Raw genomic sequence first — 25,358 nt, 5'->3', positions numbered from 1 at the left:
TTGTCTGAGTGATTGGCTGAACAAGAAGTAGGACAGAATGGATTTGCAGGCTCTAAAATTTAACATTGTTTTATTTTTGAATGCAAGTTTTTTTGTATATAATTCTACATTTGTAAGTTCAACTTTCATGATAAAGAGATTGCACTACAGTATTTGTATTAGGTGAATTGAAACATACTATTTCTTTTGTTTTTTACAGTGCAAGTATTTGTAATCCAAAATATAAAGTGAGCACTGTACACTTTGTATTCTGTGTTAATTGAAATCAAATATTTGAAAATGTAGAAAACATCCAAAAATATTTAAATAAATGGTATTCTATTATTGTTTAACAGTGCGACTAATTGTGCGATTAATCGCGATACATTTTTTAAAATCGTGTGACAGCTGTAATAATAACTGGCACTTTTGGTATAAAGCCTCTCTACCAAGAAGTAAATTATATTTTAAAACATGAATTACAGTAAAAATATACCGCCCTCTTCATGTCTATAATAATCATGAAACTGCCAGTCTATATTTCCCAGTCTATCAAATGGACTCTTACCCAGTTTGGCTGAAACAGGAATGCGGTTCTTGAGTGGAACTAGGCGATCTTTACACGTTTTCTCCAATGGCGACTCACATTTTATGTGACGTCTGAAGTTCTCCCGCAGAATGGAACGAATCACCTTAACAATGTTAGTCTTGCTTTCACAGTCGCTGTAAGGTTTAAGGGAACAGCAATAAGAAGGCACATTACAGGTCACTGTAATTTTTTTGTTTTCCCATGCCCAAGCAATCTTTCCATTTGGAAGCAGCCTTCTTTGCTACTGAAGATTGGTGCTGCTTAGTTATTTATACAAAGTGGAACAGCTTCAATAGGATGGTTGAAGGAGTCTGTAGCGGGGTGGTCACCCGCTCCTGCCCTGAGGGGTTTAAAACAGTCCTGGAGGAGGGCTGTGGAAGGGCAAGATGCCTGGGCTGATTGGGAGGAAGCAGGCTCAGCTGGGGCCATGCCCCAATCAGGGCCCAGCTGGCCCTATAAAGGCTTGAGCTAGGAGCTCAAACAGACAGTCTCTCTCTCTCTCTCTCTCTCTGAATACAGAGAGAGAAGGACCTGGCTGCAGGGTGCTAGAGACAGGGTACCTGAGTGGAGCAGGCCTGGGGAAAGGCTGGGGAGCTCCAGCCTGGAAAGCCCCAGGTTGCAGCCTAGCAAAAGGCAAATAGGTAATGGGGGTTGCAGAGGGCAGCTCAGGGGTAGGCAAAGGCAACAGGTCCAAACCCAACCTTGCTGATGATGAGTGGCTTATACTGCAGTCTGCCCCAGTTGGTGACTGGCAGTGGCCTTATTCTGAGGCTGGGTGGGGGTTCCCCGGGGAGGGGAGACCCAAAGAGAAAGGGGTTACTGCCAGGGGGCAGCCCCCAGATAAAGGGGCACCAGGGTCCAGTAGGGACACGGGGGCCAGCAGTGGTGGCAAGACACCGGCCTGAAGAAGGCGCTCCGGAAGCTGGAGAGCTAATTCCCGGAAGTAACCAACACGAGGCGCCGCTGGGTGAGTCTGCACATTGCTACAGAGTCCCACCCCAGAATACCAATAGCCTACTGGTGAATGTACTAGACATCAGGCAGATGGAGGGGAACTGAACCTGGGTCTCCCACATTCTGGGTGAGTACTCTAACCATTTGGCTACAGGGGGCAAGCTCCTTCAGCAGCTGTGTTTTATGCAAGGCCCACTTGGGTAGTGTCTACCAGATCAGGCGTTGCAGGGGAGATAGGCAACTCCTAGTTTGAGGATCCTGTTCAGGTTTAGGCATGAGAGAGGCAGCTGTATGCATGCCCACCAGAAGAAGTTTAGGGGACTGAAGCAATGAAAATTAGGTGTCTAGGAAAGTTAAGTGCCAGCTGAGCAGGGATTTTGAGGATCTAAATTTCGGACTTAGACACCTGAAGTGGCATTTGGAAGCCTAAATCCCTTTGTGGCTCTAGCCATTGACTGCATCAGTCATAATTCACTGAAATTTAAGATCATACAATAAAACGTGTGCAGATTCCTGACACTGAATGAATGACTGAGCCGAATTCACTCTAATTTCAGATATTTTCTACACATCGAATTCCATCCAATTAAAGATTGCCTCAGTGCCTGGATTTGAGGTGATGGGTGTTTTAGAAGTGCTGAGAGGAAAAAAGGTCACCTGGAAAAATAAAATGTTCTCTTGTCATTACATTAGTGTAATTTTGTCAAAAATATATTTCATGTCAAATTTACCTGCTGCACAACTGAAAGATTGTTTCTGGCCTGCCTTCTATTTCTGACTTCGTATGAATCAGTTCCCAGATGCAATTGTTTTCTGTTCCTACAGATAGAAAAAAAAAATTGTGAATAATTCATGCCTTCAGACTACACAGACAACAATATAGATCTCAGCGTCTCACCAAGACAAGGTTAATAGAAAAGCTGATATCTGCATGATGAGCTGCAACCTGCGGAGGAGTGCTAAGTTTTATGACTTACAACTTGTCTTTACAAACTCAACTTCTTTTCCAGAACAAGACTCTTCCTTTCCATCACTCGCTTCAATGGACACGAACATGCTCCTCGTTATTTCTGAAGCCTTGAAATTCAACCTACCAGCCCCTGTGAGGACTAATATTAGGCCTTTTCTCACCAAGAATGTTGACCTTGAACTTCCACTGGCAACACTAGGCTACTCCTTGCATAGACAGGATTCTCTTTGCTTCTGTGTCTGCTTTATCTCCCCTCCTCCTCAGCTACCAGTTTGTCACATAATTCAGTTCAGCTCTGCTATATCAACTGGGGCTGATTTAGATCTCAAATCTGAAGTACTTACATGGTCTCCATCACCATAGTATTAAAGCCCTTCAGAGTTGTTAATGTATTGGTCCTCACACACACCTGTGAGGTAGGGAAGTGCTCTTATCCCCCTGCTTACAGATGGGGAACAGAGGCACAGAGATTAACCATGGGATTTTCTAAAGTACCTAGGCACCTAATTTCCATTCATTTCAGTCAATTAGGCACCTAAGTGCTTTTGAAAACTCCACCATAAATGACTTGCCCAAGATCACACAAGAAGTCTGTGATGGAGCAGAGAATGGAACCCAGATCTCTGGCTTGCACACTAATCCCTGGACAATCCTTTCTCTCATGCTGCATCCTGGACAGCAGTGATATTGCAGGGGGTGTCAAGTATGATAGAATTTGGCCCATGTTATCATTAGATTGCTTTGAGCAGCCTCTTCAGGTTTTTCCCTACCCTTTTGTTGTGGGTTTCTGTTTTGCCATGTTAACCCTAACCTGTTGCAGGTCTATGCTGAGTTTCTGCCATGACATAGCAACACCACCCTAGCAAGTCAGCTTCAGGGTAACACTTAAACAGCCAACGTTCTTGAACTTGTTCTCTGATTACAGAAGGGAAGAAAATTAGGTGTGAAGACAGAATATCTGAATGAAAATATCTATTAAAGCCTATGGCCCTTACAAGCACATGCAACTGCAGGGTGTGGGTGTATAAATGTTTCGAGCAAGAGAGAGATAGGAGGACATATGTTTATCTGATACTACATTATGTACCCAGGTTAGAAATGTTTGCCTGTTCACAAGACTTCAGGAAGCAATGTGTAGATATCAATACATTAGGAACTAATAAAGTAAAATATAATTACCTGCTGTATTCCCCAGCCGGACTTGAAGAGCAGATAAAGGAATTAGCCAACGAAATTTAAATGGATCCAAGTCGCCATAATTATGTGCGGCCCGTACATTATTGGGCTACAAATTGAAAAATAACAGACATATTTTTAAAAAAAAGAGGTAAAGCAACGTAACTGATGTCTGCATTGATATAAATTTCAGAGTGGTAGCCGTGTTAGTCTGTATCAGCAGAAACAACAAGGAGTCCTTGTGGCACCTTAGAGACTAACGAATTTATTTGGGCGTAAGCTTTCGTGGGCTAAAACCCACTTCATTGGATGCATGAAGTGGAAAATACAGGAGCAGATATAAATATATGAAAAGATGGGGGTTGCTTTACCAAGTGTGGGGGGAATCCAGGGGTGGGTTGAGAGCGTTCTGTGTGGGGCATTCGGGGTGCAGGTGGCTCAATGGGGGATCTGGATGCACATGGGCTTGTTGGGGGGTTCTGGGTGCAATGGTAATGGGACTCTGCAGGGGGGTCCAGGTGAAGGTGGGACTCAGCAGCCAGGGTTTAAGTGGGGGAGGGGATAGAGCTCATAGGGTGTGGGGGTAGCCAGATGCTGGGAGAGTGGGGCTCAGTTGGGATTTCTCACGCTCACAGACCTTGGGAGACAGGCCAGTCCCCGCGTACAGACAGCCCCCCAACCTGAAGCAAATACTCATCAGCAACCACACACCACAACAAAAAACACCAACCCAGGAACCAAACCCTGCAACAAACCCCGGTGCCAGCTTTGTCCACATATCTATTCAAGGGACACCATCATAGGACCTAACCACATCAGCCATACCATCAGGGGCTCATTCACCTGCACATCTACCAATGTGATATATGCCATCATGTGCCCCTCTGCCATGTACATTGGCCAAGCCAGACATTCTCTATGCAAAAGAATAAATGGACACAAATCTGACATCAGGAATCATAACATTCAAAAACCAGTAGGAGAACACTTCAATCTCTCAATAACAGACCTCAAAGTGGCAATTCTTCAACAAAAAAAACCTTCAAAAACAGATTCCAACGTGAAGCTGCAGAACTGGAATTAATTTGCAAACTGGACACCATCAGATTAGACCTGAATAAAGACTGGGAGTGGTTGGGTCATTACAAAACCTAAACCTAATTTCCCCAATACTAATTTCTCCCTACTGTTACTCAGACCTTCTTGTCAACTGTCTGTAATGGGCCACTCTCTTACCACTTCAGAAGTTATTTTTCCTCCTTTGGTATCCTGCTGTTAATTGATTTATCTCATTAGACTGATCTCACACTTGGTAAAGCAACCCCAATCCTGTCATATATTTATACCTATGGGGAGAGGGATAGCTCAGTGGTTTGCGCATTGGCCTTGCTAAACCCAGGGTTGTGAATTCAATCCTTGAGGGGGCCACGTAGGACTCTGGGGCAAAATCAGTACTTGGTCCTGCTAGTGAAGGCAGGCGGCTAGACTCAATGACCTTTCAGGGTCCCTTCCAGTTATATGAGATCGGTATATCTCCATATATTTATTTATACCTGCTCCTGTATTTTCCACTCCATGCATCTGATGAAATGGGTTCTAGCCCACGAAAGCTTATGCCCAAATAAATTTGTTATTCTCTAAGGTGCCACAAGGATTCCTCATTGTTTCTATTGATATAAATGTTCTTGATAAAGTGGCCTTCTGTCCAAGGACTCACTTCTAAAAGCAGATTTTTTCCGAATAGTCCTACTCCTTAAATACTTTACTGTTAGTTTGATTGTAAAACAATGATAGCTAGAGCTTTCAGAATTCCAGAAAAACAGATTGCTGCAGCTTTAATAAATTACATAATATTTCCACATGAAAGAAACTAACTGAGCGCAAGTTCACTATGAGTAAACCAACTACTTATTGGCCAGCAAAACAAATTCTTCAGTTTGGCAATACTGCTACTGTTCCTTTTATTGCAGTTGTTTATATCTCTCTTAGTATAAGCACATTACATTAATGCTCCATGTCATCTCCCCTGTTGTAATTTACTCCTGGGGGAATTCTGTGCCACTGCGCATGTGCAGAATTTATGTTCCCCACAGAAAAATGACTGACAGGGAAGCCACAAAAACTATCATGCAACCCTCCCCAGCAGTATGTTTCAGGTGCCCAGGGCAGCCAGCAGAGAGGTAAATCACTGTGGGGCGAGGGCAGCTGGTGGCTCCTACCCTGTGCCGGGCTCAGCTGCTAGTCCCGGCTGGGCTGGGGAGAATGGGACTTCCTCTTCCCTTGCATGGCATCCAGGGCCAGGTCAGACCCATCCCCAGATTTCTCCCCTGGCTGTAGGAAGCTCTGCAAACTCCCCCCGTCCCCCAGCGCTTCCTGCACCCATCACTCCTCAGCTGCAGGGGGAGGGATCACTGTACAGAGAGCTGCTCCCATATCCATCCAACCCCTGGCATCCAGACCACCACACACCCAGAAACCCCCCCCCAAGCCCCACTCCCCCTGCCCCTGGACCACCCTGACGAGCCACCCGGATCCCCACTGTGCCCCAGCCAGCCGCACCTGGATCCTAACCCCACTGAGCCCCACTCTCCCAGCATCTGGCTCCCTTCACTGAGCCCCCCATATTCTATGAGCTCTATCCCCCCCACACTTAGACCCCTGCTGCTAAGCCCCAACCACCTTCACCTGGACCCCCCTGCAGAGTCCCATTACTGTTGCACCCAGAACCCCCCAAGCCCCTGTGTATCCAGATCCCCCATTGAGTCATCCACACCCCGACTGCCCCACACAGAACCCTCTCACCCACACCTGGATTCCCCACACACTAAGCCTCTCAACACCTGGATCCTGCCTTGCTGAGCCTGCCTGCCCACACCTGGTGCACCTGACATGGAAGGGCAGAGCTCTGGGATGTTTCTGGGGCAGGCCCGGTCCTTGTGCTGTGTCAGGATTGGGTGCAGCCTTACCACTGAGTCCATGTTCCGGGAGGGGGGAGGGAGAGATGCACAGTGATCTCCCACCTCTGTGCAGCCAGTGGCCTGTGCTCCCCAATGCCATGCTGGAGCCTCTATATTTATTTGACAAAATTTTCTGAATTTTGCAGAATTTTAAAACGTACACAGAATTTTTATTTTTTTTGGCACAGAATGCCCTCAGGGGTATGTAATTAGCTTATTCACAGGAAAAAGCCATCCTAGGCAAATTAAGGCACAGCTTATTTCTTTCTAGATTTAACTGCTCATTGTATATCAGTCTCTGCAAGTTATTTCAAGACACTCCCTTGACTTGTTTTCTTGTGACCTGGGGAGTAGAGAGTTGGGTGTATTTCAAGTAATTGGGGCATATAAAATGAGATACTTAGCTGTAAACTGAAATTTGTTTAACTATCCCAATTAAATAAGTATTTTTTCATGCTACCTTTCATTCCAGAGTGAACTATGTACTACACACAGGGATTGCTTTAGCTACATGGCTCACCAGTTTAGGACAGGACATAAAGAATGCATATTCAATTGATACTTTAGGGGGAAGTGATGTAATTGGAAAATAACTGAGTTTGAATTATACCAGAATACCCAGGTTAATGAAAAGTCCCTTGGGTTCTTTAATGACTCTCAAATGATTACATACTATATCTCATCTGACAGAAATCACCTCCCAACAACCAGCTGGGGCATTAGTTCACACAGAAATGTGCTGCTTATTGAATCAGTAACACAACCTGTTGCAACATCCAGACAGTCTTCCAGTCTCAGTCAAATATTGAACACCTCAACCAGTTTAGCCTGTGAGAGCAAGCGCAGCCCACTGTGATATGGTTGCATTAAAACAGCAGCTTGTACCATTCACTTCTTTCAGTATTGGCATATTCAATTTTGAATCTTAGTAGTGACCATAGATGATCTGGTGGTCCCTTCTGCCTTAAACTCTATGACCCTATGCATACATATCTATAGCTTGAACTGAAATTACTGCCAGACTTACCAGTTTCTTTTTCAGTTTGCAGTTCTCCTTATATACCAGTATGACGGCCCGCTTAAAAACTGAAAAGGAAAAACAAGAGGCCTTTGATTGTAGGTCTAGTATTCAACAAAACAGACATGATGGCTGTACTGACTATTTACAGTTCTTTCTAGTTCTCCACAATCTATGGGGTACTTGTTGACCCTACACACCCACACAAAATTCCCATAGCAACTGTTTAAACTGTGTGATACAAGTCTGCCTCTGTCACAAAACTACTTTCGTAAAAGAATTAGGGATGAGCAATACTGTTTGAAAGCCTATCTCCCTGTATCAAGATTACAGAAATTGGCCTTTAATAAATGCAGAGTACAAATTGGAAACGTGATTGTGAAGAAGCAACATGCCAGCAACTTCCCTTGAGGGGAAGGAAAGTGTTGCAGAAAAAAAAGAGGCCCATTAGAGATGATGTCAAATCTGTTCTTTGATGCAGTTCAGCATTTCCTTTGGAGTGTGACAGACTTCAGAGCTCTCCAAATTCCTGATTAGCTCTCTAAGGTATTACCATCATATCTGAGTGCTTCACACTCTTTCATGTATCTATCCTCACAATGCCCCAGTGAGGTAGGGAAGTGCTATTATCGCCATTTTGCAGATGGAGAACTGGGCACTCAGTGAGTTGCCTATGGTCACTAGGAAATGTCTGACCCAACATGTTCAGTATAAATGAATCGCTGATTAACACAGTTGGATTTATCTGTGGGCAAAGAGATGGTGCCTCCTCATGCATGCACTTCAATTTCAAACAAAAATGCCCACTTACCCTAACGGCTACCCAAACTGGCGTGTTAAACATTATGTTTTTAGCCCACCCTCAATTCCTACATAAATCGGCTGTGTCTAACTAGTTGAAGTTCAAGGTCTCTGTTAGTCATCAGCTAAATGAATGAATAACTCAAACCCTCAAAGTTATTCACGATCTTCAGCTACCCACCTAGGTGTATGCCAAATAGTGGCAATGTTTGCAGAGATGAGCTAGGTCTTTGGTGATAGTAGAGTAAGCAGAAGGAAAAGCCATCACAGGGAAGTTAGTGCGTGTGCTACTAATCTCAGGTATCTAGACCTCTATCATCTACATCTCAATAACATTTCCAGGAAATTTTGTGTCTGTCCTCCACATCCAGGACCACTCCAACCATTACATGGCTATACAGGGCTTACGTTTTATAGTTAGTCTTCATTAGTACAATGGCAGTTGTCATATTTTACTAGCTAGAAGATGTACTCGATATCTTTAGGGTTTTCTCTTAATAGGACACTAACCAAACACTGTAAGTTCAAGGTCTTTTCTTGCTTTGCCCAGTGATGGGAAAGGATTCAACCAGGAAACAGCAGAGTGCATCAGAAGTTCTCCCATTGAAAGTTCTGTGACCTGTATTAGGTTATAAAAAAATAAGTGCAATTAATGTCTTGATTAACAATCATCAACCACAAATGTTAATGAGTGCAGGCTGATAAATAAAAAGTATGCCTATATATATATATTGCACTGAACCATGGTTGTGTAAATAGCAATATATTTAAAAAAATACTGCCCATAAAAATAATAGCACACAAGTTATGGAAGCTGGGTGATTTGCCTCTTAGAGCTTATTTTTGCTACTAACACACAGAACGTTATGTCTGACTTGAAGTTCTGTCACTGAGATACAGCCAAGTGTGACATTCCTTTATCATCCCTTTCATTTCTATAGACTAATCAATGTATAAGATCCTTTCACTGACTGAATTAGGACATGACTGGTTCTCTTGGGCTTTTCTTTCTTTTGAGCAGTTCTTTCTCTCTTCCAGAACAGAAACAATTTGGCTCCTTTACCAGGATGAAACTTAAAACAATGAAATCAGTAGTTGTCGCACCTTTAAGGATCAAGCTAAATGGATGATCCACTTATACATCATTGGCCACAAATGGCTAAATCTAGTGAGCTTGCTGGCCCAGTTCTGGGAGACACTAGAGAACAAGATCCGTTATGCTTTCACTAGTTTTCTTTTTAAATATTGTAATAAAATAACCAATTTGATTAGAGGGGTGATAAATACACATTTTATATGGATGCACATTCATGTCTAGAGCTCAGATCAGAGCAAATAATTTTGAGATATTGGTAACAAAAAAGCCCTTCCTGGATGCTAAGGGTCTCTCGCACCAGAGAACACATTACACATATTAATAGACAAAAATAGCCACTTCCACAGCTGATGTATATTGGGGCTGCTCAACTGAAGTCAGCAGAACTATGGCAGTTCATACTAGCAGATGCGCTGGGCCATAATACCAACTAATGTTTTTTTGCACTGATAAACAGCCATGTATGTATCAGCACTAGATGAATTCAGAATGATGGTAGAAATAGGCATTATAATGAATCCTGCTAGAGTCCTTTTGATGAAAAAAGATTCCATTTTCTGAAATCTAAGCACTCATGCATAAAATTTGGCCTTGGGACATGTATAATGTACAGCAGTGGTTCTCAGCCGGAGGTACATGTACCCCTGGGGGGACACAGAAGTCCTTCCAGGGGGTACATCAACTCATCTATTTGCCTAGTTTTACAACAGGCTACATAAAAAGCACTAGTGAAGTCAGTACAAACTAAAATTTCATACAATGACTTGTTTATCCTGCTCTATATACTGTACACTGAAATAGAAGTACAATATTTATATAGCAATTGATTTATTTTATAGTTATATGGTAAAAATGAGAAGTAAGCAATTTTTCAGTACTAGTGTGCTGTGACACTTTGTGGTTTTATGCCTGATTTTGTAAGCAAGCAGTTTTTAAGTGAGGTGAAACTTGGGGGTACGCAAGACAAGTAAGGCTCCTGAAAGAGGCACAGAAGTCTGGAAAGGTTGAGAGCCACCGATTTTCATTGTTTTCTTGCTGTGAGTTACAGTGGCTGTCTGCTCCCATCTGCCCTTCATGGCAGACCAAGAGAAGGTTCTGGCAGCAGTTTGTGTAAACATGACAGTACCTGCTGAGTTCTTACCTATATGAACAGTTTATTTGCAGCATGGGGTGTAAATCTACCTTGCACTTGCCTGCTGTGCACAAAGTATCTGTGTGGTCCCTATTGGTGTGCACTAAAAGTTCCCCAGTGAACTTTGAAATGAGAAATTTTAGTGCACATCAGTCGAGTCCACAAGGACACTGAGTGCCGTAGGGTGTTGTGAGGTAGATTTACATCCCAACTTGCCATGCACTGTTTGTATAGACAAGCTCTTTGAGAAGGAAATTTGATGGGAGACACACAAAACAGCACCCTGAACTCACAATTAAGATCCCCTTCATGACTCCAATAAGAGTTAAGTAGATACAGTATCATACAGGACTTCATCTGAAGTGTGAATAATACACGTTCCACTCGTGCTCTTACCTCCTTCTCTGTTCCACTCTGATCTGCAACCAGTTGGTCAAACACGGTACCATAGTCCTCATATATCTTCTGCATCTCATTGATGTGACTGGCTACTTTTTCCATTGCCTTCAGCGCCTCTGAAGTTTTCAAACAAATCCACCATTAAACAAACAAATAATTCAGTTTCATTTTATAAATGCATGATTTTTTTTTTATTAAAGCCCAGGAGAAATTTTTATTCAGGGTCGAAATTATTCAAGGTCCCAAGTCACAATGGTCTCTGACCAACAATAATGATGACTAGATAAGACTTTACTTAGTCATAGTAAATATGGGCTCCACACTTGCGGATCAGCATATTCAAAGAGCTTCTTAGCTGGTGTTTTAAGTACCTCAAAATACTGAAATAAATATTTTAGTAAAAAAGCTACTGAGTATATAAAACTTCAGCCTGATGGCATGGTAGTAAATATAGCTGTGGTTGTGGCACCATTAGCACAAACAAGAATCAATGAATAAGGCCATTAGGAGCTTCAAGTGTGACTACAGCCTCACTAAAATAAGCTGTTTGCATGAGTTTTACTGTAAAAAGGGGAGTCTGGCTCAGCACAGGAAGACTTGAGGAAATATGGTAGCCAACCACACAGGCTTCTTGCGTTTTGTATCTTGGGGAAACATTCGTGAGGTTAAATTCTATAGACCAGCTTTTAAAAAAAAATTATTACTACAAGAAAGGCGTTGAATTTCAGCTGGATTTTGTAGTAATTTATAAAGGGGTTGGAAGAGGTGAGGTTCGCTTCCCCAGACCCTGCCAACTATTAACTGAACATTCCTTTCATATTTTGGTGTCAAGTTTATTCCACAAGCAACTCATCTCAAGATTGTTTTTGATGCAGAAAAGCTATTTTCTTTTTTAAGAGTTTCCCCAGCTCTTGGGGTTTATAGCATAGTTGCACTTTTGACTTTAAGTGATCAGGGTTGCTGATACCTGTATTAACTTGGCATCTACTCTGAATCCTCCACAAGGACAAACAGTAAAGGTTCTATCCAGCTCTATTTGACATCAAAGGAAAGTTTTGCCATTGGCACCAGATGAACTAGTATCTGGCCATACCTGATAAGCCTGTTGCTTCGATGTTAGCCTCACCTTTCTCACTTACAATAGATTTTTGCTCAGTCTGTATGTTGTGAAAATGAAAAAAATTAACCCATAAAATATTTCCTCAAAAGCCTGATCCCTCAGATGCTGAGTGCTTTCAGGTTCTATTGAAGTAATTTAAAATCCAAATATAGGATCAAATGGGAGTTTTGTTTGTGTGAGAGCTGGAGGACTAGGTGCTAGAAAATAATCAACCCTACTTCCTTTTCTATTGTGCTTAAACAGGTGGTCTTTTCCTTTCTAAATGGGCAGATTGCAAACCTCTGAAGTCATAAATCCATCTCTACTAAAATGAGAGTTACAGGCAATTTTCTCATTGATTTGGCTGAGTTTTTTAACATGTTTTGACAGTGAAGAACAACCACAAGATGGAGCTTTCTTCACCATTTCCTAGCTCAAAAAAAAAAAAAAAAAAAAAGCGAGCACACGGAGCTGTCTGGACTGTGTTCCAAGAATAATACAGAGTGGAAAGCTTGGTCCCAACCATCATGGCAGCTCTTGGCCATACCCATTTTTTCCAAAGACATCCATACTCTCCAGCACCTAGTAGGATTTTTCCTGGAAACAACGGAAAGCAGCTTGCTCTTAATCACATTTTTTTTTTAAAGGAGAGAAAGGAAAGTAAGTATGATTCTCTCTAGGATTTGAGAAAACTTTCCAATAACACAGAAATTCTGCTGGTTTGCAACAGTTGCGCAATTTTAATAAGGCCTGAACTCCCTTTAGTCTCCATAGAAGAATGAAAATCGATACCTGTCAGATGATAATGCTCCTCACTCTCATTATCTGTCAGGGACACCAGCTCCTTCAGGAGCAAGGGGTACTTCAGCACTCTCTGGACAGGCTTGATGAGATACGACTCCAGCGTAGAAGAATGCTGTTTCGTGGGGTTCCGTGCATCCAGAAAGGCCTTAAAAGCTTTATCTGTTTTGGCTAAATGTAGAAAGGGAAGCTGGTCAGTTCAATGGGGAAGTCGTAGAAGCTAATTTGAGAACAGACGAACACAATGCTTCCATTTTTTTTAAAAAGACACTTTTCATATGTATTTCAAACACTGCTTAATGCAGAAAATGAATAATTAATAGCATAATAATTACAAATAACACGTTACAGAACTGACAGTTGCTGAGTGAGCATCTCCTGTCCATAAATCTCTCAATGTACTGTAAACTTGGTCTGCTCCAAAGCAACCAAACACCAAGATCTCGGTGTGAAAGAACTAATTTATCACTTCCATCTCAGCCTACACTTAGTTCTCTGCAGCTTTGACTGACAAACCCTCATATGTTGCACACACACACATACACCCCAAAATAGATCTAAAAGCTGCTGGTTTTTTAAGCGTGAAATGAATCTGTAGATAGCACAGCCTTATGGAAAGAGCTTCTGTTGCTATTCAAGCTACCCTGGAGGTGTTACAAAAGTAAACTTCTTCTATTATTGCCTCAGATCATGATTACATTTCAGCACAAGGACAGATCACAGATATTCACATAAAAAGACCTCACACTTCTCCTTTTTTAATATTAGAATTCTCCTGGGGCACAAGACTCAAATTGCTAAAACTAGTTATAGTGATTTATTTGAAGATAAAGTCATACAGATGAATTATATCAATCAAGAAAATGAATTACCTCGCTCAAGGACTTTCTGAACTTTTATGTGGTTTGCACAGAATCCACTGTACAGTTTGAAGTGGTCAGCATAATACAGGAAAGAACCTCCGAGTGAAAACAACAGTTTCTGAAACCAAGATAATCAACATATTTATTTATTTCATTATTAAAATCTTAATTAAGGCTCTGCAATGATTTAGCTAGTTTATATTGTGGCCCCGTTTTCAAGCTAGGGCAGCATCTGTTCTGAACCATGCTGGCAAGGATATATTCTCTACATAGAACCATAAACCTAATTTAACAACTGAAATCACTGCATACCAGAACATTAAAGTGTGGCTCCACTCTGAAAAGCTAGATAGTCTTGTTAGATTCTGTATTTGTTTTGTTTCAAAGGCTTTCCTATAAATGTGCTCAGTTTACAACTGAAAAATGTGGTTGAAATGCATTTCTCCAAAGGGTAGGTGTTTGAAAAGCAAGTGTACCCTCTCTGACGTATGGCTTTATAGGTGAGAGGGTTCTAGTAGGATATGGAGCCTTTTGGCTTTAGGTTATAAATTCAAATCCAATCAGGTCTGTAGGTAAAATTTGACAATTGTTCAGTGGCCTACAGTAAACGATTGAACGGTTTCAGCCAGTTCCCTGTGGACATCACCAAAACAACCACTTCATCTTGCAGTCAGTCTGAGCCTCAACTGGCAGCCAGCCTCAGCCATGAGAGCAAGCATTGCAAGGGTCTGGGCAATGACTCTCCCCTCACTCATCCCTCCAGGTCTGGATTAAAGGTGCATCAGGGGACCAGTGTTGTTCATGATAGAGAACTTCAGTCTCCAATGCTGTCAAAATGACATGTTTCATGAGCATTGAATTCACTTTTTAAAAAGGAAAAACCAAGGACTTTTTTTTTTAAAAGAGCTTTCCCTATTTATTGTGTATCTTTGGGAAATAAGCTAATGAAATGCATACAAGGTAAAGATTAATACTGTAATTATCTGCCTTCTTAGTGCCACTTCATAGAGCAATCCAAGAAAAAAAAAACCCAGTAGTTATAATAAAATTCTAGTGTTTCTCCATTACTCATTACATCTCCATACCTCCTGTCTTCTACACAAAGAAAATCACAGCTAGCGTGAGCCTGAGTGTCAATTTAAAAGTGTGAAGAGACAGTTTTCCGGCACATATAAAAATAATTCCCTGTACTCCGCCACTCTCCCTGCCCCAAGTATGTGTGGGTCAGCTACACCAATTACTTCATCTTTGATTCCTTTTTCTGCCAACGGCGTCATGTTGTGGCACGAGTCTGCAAAAATAAATCTGTTTTGATGTGTCTGCTGCTTAACAACAGCACATTTTATAAATGGAACTTCACACAGACACAATGGGATTCCATTCCTGAACTTGCATATGCAAACACATGCAATCATTTGCTCTTCAAAAACCCTGTTTATCCCATTGGAAAGGTAGTGGGAAGTTTACTTTACACTGACAATATTGCTTCTTATACAAGTATTAATAACTAGTCATGCTGTTGAATAGCTTGTGACTGACGCAAACCCTTACAAATACCATGTGATGGAGCTTGTGGTGTTGGGAAGAATATGGGCAACTGTATGGTTGAAAAGAAAGTAGTGGCTGATACAAGAAGAAGGTATAAAAAAAATCTGATGATTTTCAAGCCTGTTAACATCTTTTTTGAAAGGTGGTAATTCCTGGGGGCCTTTGTGTTTCCTTTTTTGGATGAAGGTAAGATTGGGAAGGACTGTGAGTCCCGGGGACTACCAGGGCAGGAGAGATCTTATTAGAAAACAATCCATAGAATGACAGAGTAAAAAAGTAGGAGCCATTAAAAGAGGGGGGAAGGGGACAAACCAAAAAAAGTTAGCAACAAATTTTAAAAAATAGTCTTTTTAACCCGTTTCTTTAGTAGAACTCAATGCATATCTGGGAGACACAGCAGAACTGTCCCCTAGTTTCATAACACAACAGTCATGGGATAGGAGCCCACCTCTTGTGGGTGGTGAGTGAGTGGTGCTAGTAAGGCACGTGAAGAACCATACAGTGGGCCATATTCTGCCTTCACTTACACTCCATGGGCCCTGGATGTGAGAGAACTCCCACAGGCTACAGTTGGGGTTATTTGTATCATGTAGCAGGTGAATTAGGCACCATCACGTCAATGGATTGCATGGGACATAATGCAGGGCAGAATTTGGCCAAGTGATAATGACCTTGCTATAAGAGAACACAGCACCTTTAAGCATTGTGCATTTATAGAATACTGAACATCTAAATCAGTACTTGTTTTCAATGGCACAGTTTTCCATGGTGCCCAGAGAAGAACTAAAATGCAAAGTTAGCCTTTATTTTTCATTTCTGAATTCAGGCAGTGTTAAATATGTATTTGCAATAAAAAGCAAAGCTTTTTAAACATAAAAAACAGCTACATGGAGAGAAAGAGAAGGAGAGAAAGAATAAACCTAAATATCAGAACTCTGCACAAACCTCTAACACATTACAATGAGTTAAAAGACCACATGTTTACCCGAAACTGGGATGGGGTTTCCAGTGTGTTAAAATCTGAGGAGGAAGAAATTCCATCTTCCAGGGTCTCCAAAAACACCTTCTGGAAATTCAGCATTTCTGGCAGACTGCCAAACAATGACTCCATCTGTGTGAAAATCAGACATGAAGTTTCTAATGTTACTGGATGCCATGAGGAGACAATCCACTAAAGAGGAGCTATAAACAAAGGGATGCCACAGGTCAATGATTTTTTGTTTTCTTAATAGTGTTGGCAATGACTCCACAAAGAAAAAGTGGCTAAAAGATACCAAAGTATTTTTTAGAAATGTTTTAGTCAGGAGAACAATTACCATTACAAAAGATGTAACTAATGTGCTAAATAGAAAAACACAATAGTATATGCTTTGTTATGTTCATTGTTTGCTTTCTCTGTCATGTTCTCAGCAATGGAAAAGCCCAAGTGCCAAGTGATTTTACACAGAATAAAAAAGAATGAAGAAAACATCTTTTTTAACCATTGCCTCACCTCATCTTGGGTAAGGAAAGTCTCATTTTGAAGGGGTTCCAAGTATAACTCAAAAAGGCAACTCAAATCCTGCAAGAAATAAAGAATTTGCTCAGCTTTATATAACAATTCAAAACTGTGCTGCATTTGAGATCTGTGTATAAAAATCATGTTCAAGAAGAAAACTGAGAAACAATTCACTTTTTTGCAACACTAAAAACTATTTTTTAATTTAGACACATGCTAATCTGAACCTACCACTGAAGCTTTATCAGTTTTATAGCCCCAAACTGCACAGTGTAACAAAGAAATGTTGTTTTAGTGCACAGAGGTATAAAAATATTACAGAAGGTGGTTTTATGAAGAACACAAATATTGAAATACATGAACAACATCAAGGTTCATAAGCATACAGGTTGGGTGAACAGCAGCAAGTCCGTTAAACACTAGTATTAACAATCAAAATGATGTGTAGTGTTTTTAAATCTTATTACACATTAAAGTGCTTTGTTATATTTTTAGGGCAACATGATTAAGGGCTTTTCCAGTCATTTCTTCACAGACTTGAAGCTACTCTGGAAGACTTACTATGTCACATCAAAGTGCGTGGCTGCCTCGTGGGTCTACGAGGCAGGGCTTTGTGACCCTGAGAAAAGAAGTGGCAGAATTTCTTACAGAGAGGGCAGAATGTGTGTCTTCTTGAGAGCCCTGCACCAAAATGTTATGACTTGCCTGATCTGGGATGTTTGACAGCTATTACAACACACCTCAATGACTTCCATATTAAACCACAAGCTAAAAAGCACCTGAATTGTCATCCTTAAGCTATTTGCATTTTGGGGGATCAAGATGAAACTATCTGATTACCAAATGCCTGCACATAAGTGGATGCATCCAAATATCTGAGGGCAAAGTCTGAGCATTGATTAAAGTGGTCCCTATATAAGAAAGAGCAGTTGGACTTCTTCCGGGATCCATTTTATGTAGATATACCTAGTTTGCTCGAGGAAGAATAGCTGGAGATAATTGAGATTTTTAATGTAAATACATTTGGAACCTTCCCTCCTAGACCCCCACATGCATGTTGATTCGAGAAAATACCTGTACTTAATAGCATATATTTTGAGATCAAGTGTTAGGTTGGCAGTACTGCGGATTGTGAACAGGCTTCTTCCTTGATGAAGGTCAACAAATCCAAGCTTCACACAAGACTTTCAATTAAAGTTACTGGTTTTGGCATCCAGACTTAATTAGCTTGGGTTTAGTCAAAGAAGGGCTATGCATTCAAAAAAAGTATGGCCTTATTTACTAATTAAACAAATTAATATTACTAGAAACAGCTGAAATTGTACATTATGTGTTTTAGTCTCCCTGGCTGCTGACTAAAAAATAATCATGCACTAACCAGTGCATTAGTTTCCATGGTAAAAGACATTCTTCATAACTAGAAGAGCCAATCTTTAAAAATATATGAAAGCTTAAATTCTGGAGAAGTATGGAAAAATCCACTGGATGACTTGACAGGACGATCTGAATCCTCAGATCTTGCAGATGCCCTCTGCCCATGAATGTCCACTCCTCTGTATGTAGGAATACATCTCAAATTGCCCAGGGAGCTGAAATCTTAGGGCCCAGTCCTGCAGCCTTTACTCACAAAAGTAAGTCCATTGAAGGTGATGTGAATGCTCATGTGAGTAAGCTCAGGCCCTTTTAGTGGTCAGCTTATACACCTAAAAGCCTGAAAATGTACAAGTATAGTATGCAAACCATTGTAGAGCTCAACAGGAAGAATATAGAAAAAACCCTCCTGTTTAGCTATTACCTTGACATATGATTTCTCAGTGTCCATAAGTTCTTGGATGACCTTTCTCAACCTATCTGCATCAGACAGGGCTCGTACCAGTGGTCTCAGGGGTAGATCTTGGCTGTCCTTTTGTCCTTCCATGCCGTTTGCCTGGACTTCAGGAAAATTCTGACACAATGTAGTGATTTGTTCGGTGCTCTGTTGGATTAAAAGAAGTAGACACATTTGAAAACATATAACACAAAATGTAGGTGCAGCCTTTTTAGAACTTCCTATAAGGAAAGGGGATTCACAGATTCATGTTTGCTCCTATTCTAAATTCACTGGACCATATCATGCCATTGATTTTTTTAAGCATAACTCCCTATTGCTTTGAAGGTATAATACAGCATAAAGGAAAACACTCAGTGGCATAATGTCGTCCTTTACAAGAAATATTGCTTCACAGATCAAAACTGTAAAATTTGCAATTTTCTAGTGACCTGATCCAGCATTTTTTGTATTGATTTCCATGGATGTTTGAAGTGTGCAAGAAATACAAGATCATGCTCAATCTGCAACATCTGTTTTGATACTAAGTATTGTCTGAAGTTACTTTCTGTATGATCTATTTCTCCTCTTTTTTGCCACATTCACTCCAGAGGGATAGGAAGGAACAGAAAATAAAATGTTCTTTACCTTTCTTTTTACTAGCAAAACTTAGTTTTTATTTATCATCTGCTTCAGATTATTGACTTTCAATAAGACTTGAGCTTTAGTGTCAAAGTCACTTTTGAAAATGGGGCTTAGGAACCTAAATCACTTAGGGATGTTTGAAAATTGTAACCATAGTAAAAAAGGAGATAGAAACAGTTTTTCAGGCAGCATGAGAGGTGGAGATGAAACAAAACGGGGTAGCAGCCGTGTTAGTCTGTATCCGCAAAAAGAAGAACAGGAGGACTTGTGGCACCTTAGAGACTAACAAATGCATCCGAAGAAGTGGGCTGTAGTCCACGAAAGCTTATGCTCTAATAAATTTGTTAGTCTCTAAGGTGCCACAAGTCCTCCTGTTCTTCTTAAAACGGGGTAGTGAATCCTAGAAGAAAAAGATGGCAGAAAACAGGAGAATGCCTCCTGACAGTGCAAGACTGTTTCCTAGTGTACCCCAGAGTGCTTAGTCTAGCACAGTTTTAAATTACACAAGCATTAGGATTTCCAACACTCCTATATGTCTGACTACAACCTTATACCATGAGCAGCACTAAGGTATCTGAGAGGCTCTGAGGTATCTGACTACCTTCAGCATATGTGGTATATGACTACCGCCTTAGGAAGCCTATTCCACAGTCCTCATTCTTAGACAATTTTTCCATGATAATCAGCCTATATTTTCTATTGTCCATTTCTACCCTATTACTCGCAGGTATACACCTCCTTGTACCACACTCAATGGTTCTTTTCTCCCCAATCAGTGATCATGATTGCAAATACTTGTACTACTAATACTGTACCTGGAGTGTCTAATACGAATACTGGATTGGCACAAAATGTTGTGCCATATCTTATATTCTATTTAGGAGACCAAGCCATAAATGAAATCTGCTACACACGTGTGAGTCTGTATACAAATGCTTCCTTCATGGTTCTAAACTAAGGCACTGATTCAGCAAAGCAGTCAGTGCAATATACAGCAGCCCTTAGGCTGCTCTAAATTACTTCAAAGGTCATTTCAGCTGGCCCCAAATCAGGGATGCAGAAAGGTGGCTCCTTTCCACTCCCTTCCCTTTTCAGCTATTCTGAGTCCAAACTCAGTACAGCACAGGCTTTAGTCCACAATATAGAGCTGGGTGTCCTAAGCAATAATCAGAGGAGTAGCCGTGTTAGTCTGAATCTGTAAAAAGCAACAGAGGGTCCTGTTCTTGCATCTGAAGAAGTGAGGTTCTTACCCACGAAAGCTTATGCTCCCAATACTTCTGTTAGTCTTAAAGGTGCCACAGGACCCTCTGTTGCCTCTAAGCAATAATGTCAGGCTAAAACCTGAAACAGAAACTACAAAGGCTTGCCATGTTATGGTGTCATCCAATGGACAAATAAACAGTAGTTCTGATGCTTAGGGAAGTAGCTCCTAAACAATAAAGTTCTCTGTCAGATTTCCTATAACAATTAGGCGACATGCATCATAGAATTACACCATAAAATCCCAATCAATTATTGGACAAAATAAATATGTATTCCTAACAATCAGATAAGTGGATATAATTTTTTAAAATGTCAAAACAATTGCAATGCATGCCATATCAATGTAGGACTTTCCAGTCCCTGACTTTAAATGGCTATTATTCTCACACAGTGCTTACTGTACCTTGCATCACTAATGCATGCAAGCATCTACTACACAATCTCTGTGTAATGACAGCTCTCAGGACTGCGGAATCTAGTGACGGGCCATATTTACAGAACAAAATAGGATTTGACAAAATACAGTATACATTGAATGGCATCTGTTGAGATTCCAGCTTTGTCTTGTTGAAATCTTTCAAAAATCACACACAACTCTGTGGCATTAAAAATAGCAGTTTTTGGAAGGAAAAAAAAAACTATTCCTTGCACTTAGCAAATCATGGTTTAATTTTAAGAACCTTTACAAGAGGATGAATTTTCAAAACACTTGAGTTTTGTCTCCTTTGTTTCTGATGTCAGAAAGTTTGACATTTGTGTCATAATGACATAGACTTCAGGCGAAATACAGCTCAAGGTGTGTGTGGGCAGCTGTGACTGACATCTCTGGGAATGCAACCATTGATCAAGGTTACTAGATAGCCCATTGAAGGCTTTAAGCAAAGCACAGTATTACTCGAAGAAAAAAATGTGTAATAAATTATATACATATTATATAAAGATGCATTTGAACACTAATGTTGAATGCGTCATCTTCTGTAAGTCCCTGAAAGGGGCATGGGATGTCGCAGCATTATTTGGAGGCATTTTGCAGAAGGACCATGAGCTTTGAGAACTGAGCTTTCCCACCCTCTTCCTGACTAAATTCTTGTTGTATCTCATGCATTTCTTTTATTAAAATGTCAGGGCAGCTTTCATTAAAGCAAGTCGAGTCCTCAAATGTCAAAGTACATGCCCCCTGCCTTAGCTGGGGCTTCCAGCCTTACAGTTTGCAGACTTATTGCCCACTGTCATCCCCTGAGAAGTGGGGTGCTGCAGAACTTGGCTCCATGATGCACATGGGGCTGTGCACTCCCTGGGGGCAGATTCTTCATTCCTGGTTGCAGCCATTTACACCTGATAGGAAGTATGAAATGCTACCCAATGATACCCATATTGCACTGCACACTTTGCACAGCTGTGAAGGGCCACGCTAGATGCAAAGCAGTACAGGATGTGGCCCTTTGCAGAACAGTTTCTGCAGTAAAAACAATGTGGAGTCCTTGTGGCACCTTAGGGACTAACAAATTTATTTGGGCATAAGCTTTCATGGGATAAAACCCACTTCATCAGATGCATGGAGTGGAAAATACAGAGGCAGGTATAAATACACAGCACATGAAAAGATGGGAGTTGCCTTACCAAGTGGGGGGTCAGTGCTAATGAGGCCAATTCAATTAGGATTTGTCCCATTCCCATGAAAGGTCCACTGTGTTCTGTCTGGACCAGCAGCCCAGCATTCATGAGCAACTCTATAACAACAAACCAATGCCTGTGCATAAAATTCCTGCTTTTCATTTCATCCTGCTACCTGTGTTTTTCCAACCCACCCTTAATATGCAGTTCACAACCTCCTTCAACTCTCGTCTTTGCTCCTTGTGCTTGACCCAGCTGACTACTCCTCACACACTCAGTGACCTCCCACGCTACATTCAAATCCCTCCTTGAAACACACCTTTCCTCTAAAGCCTTCCTATGCAGATTCCTCATCACCACCTTTGCCACATCTAGACAAATACATCACTTGGTATACAATATACATATCATGCTCTGCATCTTATAGTATGTGACCTGTCACTGATGTAGGCTGAGCTCTTCAAAGCCACCTACGGGATTCAGATACCAAATGGCCACCAGCTTCACCCAGACGACTTTGATAATCTCTGCCTTAGTCTTTGGGTTCCTGGAATGTGCTAGTTCTTCCTTATGTTTGTACAGTGCTAAGCAGATTGTTGGCGCTCAGTAAATAGTAATGATACTTTGTGTCAACTTCATAAGGTGTTGTTATTCATCTGAATCCAAGCCGTATTACAAAAATAACAATTCAGATAACCGAATGGGGAGCAGATCCCCAGGTCCAGCTGAGCTATGCTCAGTGCAGGATCTGGGGAAAGGGCAGAGGGAAGATGGCTGTATTGATCCTGTGGCCAAACATGAGTCTGTCTAGCCTTTGGCATAGCTTAGAGTCATTTACAGGGAGCCCTTTGGCAATGCACAGTGAAGTTCAACCTGGGTTGAGGATGGAGGGGTAGCTCAGTGGTTTGAGCATTGGCCTGCTAAACCCAGGGTTGTGGGTTCCATCTTTGAGGGGGCCGTTTAGGGATCTGGGGCAAAAATCTGTCTGGGGATTGGTCCTGCTTTGAGCAGGAGGTTGGACTAGATGACCTCCTGAGGTCCCTTCCAATCCCATATTCTAGGATTCTATGATATCTAAAAAAACAACTATGTTAGATTTTCAAAGGTCAAGTGAGACAAGGTAATGAGTGTTAATTTAGGGCCCATAAATTTACATACTGGGATTCCAGGATAGAATCGAGAGAGTCCTAATTGTGTCATGTTTAATTTGACTATTTTAACAGGTTTTCCAATGTGGCTGTGTACAATACTTCTACCACCACACTGGGTCTACCTGTACAAGGTGATGTAAAGGGCGCCAGGTCACGATCCTGTTTCTTTTCCCCTACTCTCCCCACCACCCCATAGGGATGTGGAAGACACCCCAGAGGTTGCTGTTATGCGAAGTCCCTGAGGAGTCACACAATGGGGCAGAAATTCCTTTCCCACCCTCTGTCGTTGCTCACACGCTGGTCCTATGCATTTTGCTTTAAGAAATGAGAATACAATTTTCCCTATATTTTGGCTACAATGTTCTATGCAAATAGGGAATATCTTAATAGACCTTTTAGAGCGATTTGTTCTGGGCAAAGATATAACATGCCAGTGCTTAATATTGCCAGATTCTCCCGTGAGTTTGGGCCCAAGCAGGCATTAGCAGTAATGCTTATACTGTAAACTTGGTTATGAGTCACGTCTGATTCTCAAAAACACTGAGTAAAATGTATTCGAGAAAAAAATACTCTGAGAGCATCCTTTTTAACCAAACAAAGAATCCCCTTACTAGGGAGCTATGATTAACCTTTTGCATTTTCTTTCCTATGTGGCATTTATGCCCATGGCACTCTGAAGCTGTGCCATTCCCTGCAGAGTAAAAATCTATGCAAAATTAATTGGAGAAAGAGCACATGACATTAATCAGAACTGGTTAAGCTCCAGCATAATTTCATGGCTGCCCTCTGACACACTGTGACTTGATAGTGTATGATATTGAATGAAAACCAGTGTTCCGTGAGGTTAATTAGTGTTACCTTCTCGGTGTTGTTTATTTTACCATTTCTCATTTAAGCACCACGTGTACTCCAATGCCTGCTCTGCCAGCTAGCTGGCATTTGTTTGAAAAAAAGAGATTAACAGGAATGTTTTTGAGTAGGCTTAAAAAATTCCTTAACATAACATTTGATAGGAGGCTCTCTCTCTCTCTCTCTCTCTCACACACACACACACACACACACACACACAGAAAATACATGAGTGTGAAACCTAAACAAAATTTTTATATATAAATACATATATAAAATGTAGACTAGCCCATCACTTGATATACAGTACGAGACAGAGCATATGTACAGTGTTACTGATGTATATTTGCTTTGGTTTCAGAGTCGTGTACTCTTATAAAGAATGCCTGCATCTATGTGGAGGTAATTAATTCTTTGAATTTATTATCTGAAGATGAATCATGTTGATTTATCATCATGAAGAAACAGAATGACACTTTACTACCATATTGACAGACAGAGAAGGTGACACACTTTAAACTTGAATCCTTATCTAGTTAGTTGCTTGATGTACCAGTAGCTTATTATTTTCCAGGAATGAGACTGGATTAGCAACGCAGCTGGTCAACAGAAGAAAAGCAGTGGGATTCCAAGAAATGAACAGTAGGCTTAAGGCCTTCTCTAGTATCAGCTCTTGTGGGAGAAGAAAACCCTAGAAGAAGCCCATAAAGTTTCCACTTGCTTTAAACGCTAGACGGGGTAGACCCAGTTTTCATGATTTTTCTATTCAAAGTGCTTTTGATCTTCTTTCACCCATCCTATGAATGGGAAATGCTTTCCCCTCAAAGCCATTCTCAAGCACAGAAATCTACAGGTTGTAGTTTCTTAAGGGACAGGTGACTGCAAGGCAGAACCTTTTAGGGAATCACATTTCACTGGGAAAAAAATCACCTATAAACTCCACAGGTGCTGTGCATATATAGACAGGATATACATTCTACTAAATCACTCATTTGGCTGAAAATCTGAAAAAATGTCCAGAGTTTGGGAATTATTGAAAGTCAGCTGGTTGTCACTGGAAACTACCATACTGAACTTTTCACTGCAAATATACTGAGGTTATTGATAATAGGTGGCACTGGAGGTGGGGTAAGAGACAAAATAAAATGA

The 25,358-nt window shown here is 41.1% G+C and overlaps 1 protein-coding gene across 5 annotated transcripts in view; it reads right to left on the bottom strand.

The window, feature by feature from the left end:
• Positions 1-25,358, bottom strand: part of TIAM2 (TIAM Rac1 associated GEF 2) — a 235,778-nt gene that overhangs the window by 4,360 nt on the left and 206,060 nt on the right. For all 5 annotated transcript variants that reach the window (XM_008177654.4, XM_065588849.1, XM_042848258.2 and 2 more), the window contains 11 exons: positions 18,676-18,855; positions 16,875-16,943; positions 16,368-16,493; positions 13,844-13,952; positions 12,963-13,142; positions 11,069-11,187; positions 8,955-9,063; positions 7,653-7,711; positions 3,672-3,777; positions 2,254-2,341; positions 548-702 (listed from right to left, as the gene is read on the bottom strand). In XM_008177654.4, coding sequence (XP_008175876.2) covers positions 548-702; positions 2,254-2,341; positions 3,672-3,777; positions 7,653-7,711; positions 8,955-9,063; positions 11,069-11,187; positions 12,963-13,142; positions 13,844-13,952; positions 16,368-16,493; positions 16,875-16,943; positions 18,676-18,855 — 1,300 coding nt within the window. The remainder of the gene's footprint in view (positions 1-547; positions 703-2,253; positions 2,342-3,671; positions 3,778-7,652; positions 7,712-8,954; positions 9,064-11,068; positions 11,188-12,962; positions 13,143-13,843; positions 13,953-16,367; positions 16,494-16,874; positions 16,944-18,675; positions 18,856-25,358) is intronic.

This window comes from Chrysemys picta, chromosome 3 (genome assembly GCF_011386835.1).
Source record: "Chrysemys picta bellii isolate R12L10 chromosome 3, ASM1138683v2, whole genome shotgun sequence".
NCBI classification, from domain to species: Eukaryota; Metazoa; Chordata; order Testudines; family Emydidae; genus Chrysemys; species Chrysemys picta.
Note: the sequence above shows the minus strand (reverse complement) of the source record. Positions and strands in the feature narration are given on the sequence as shown.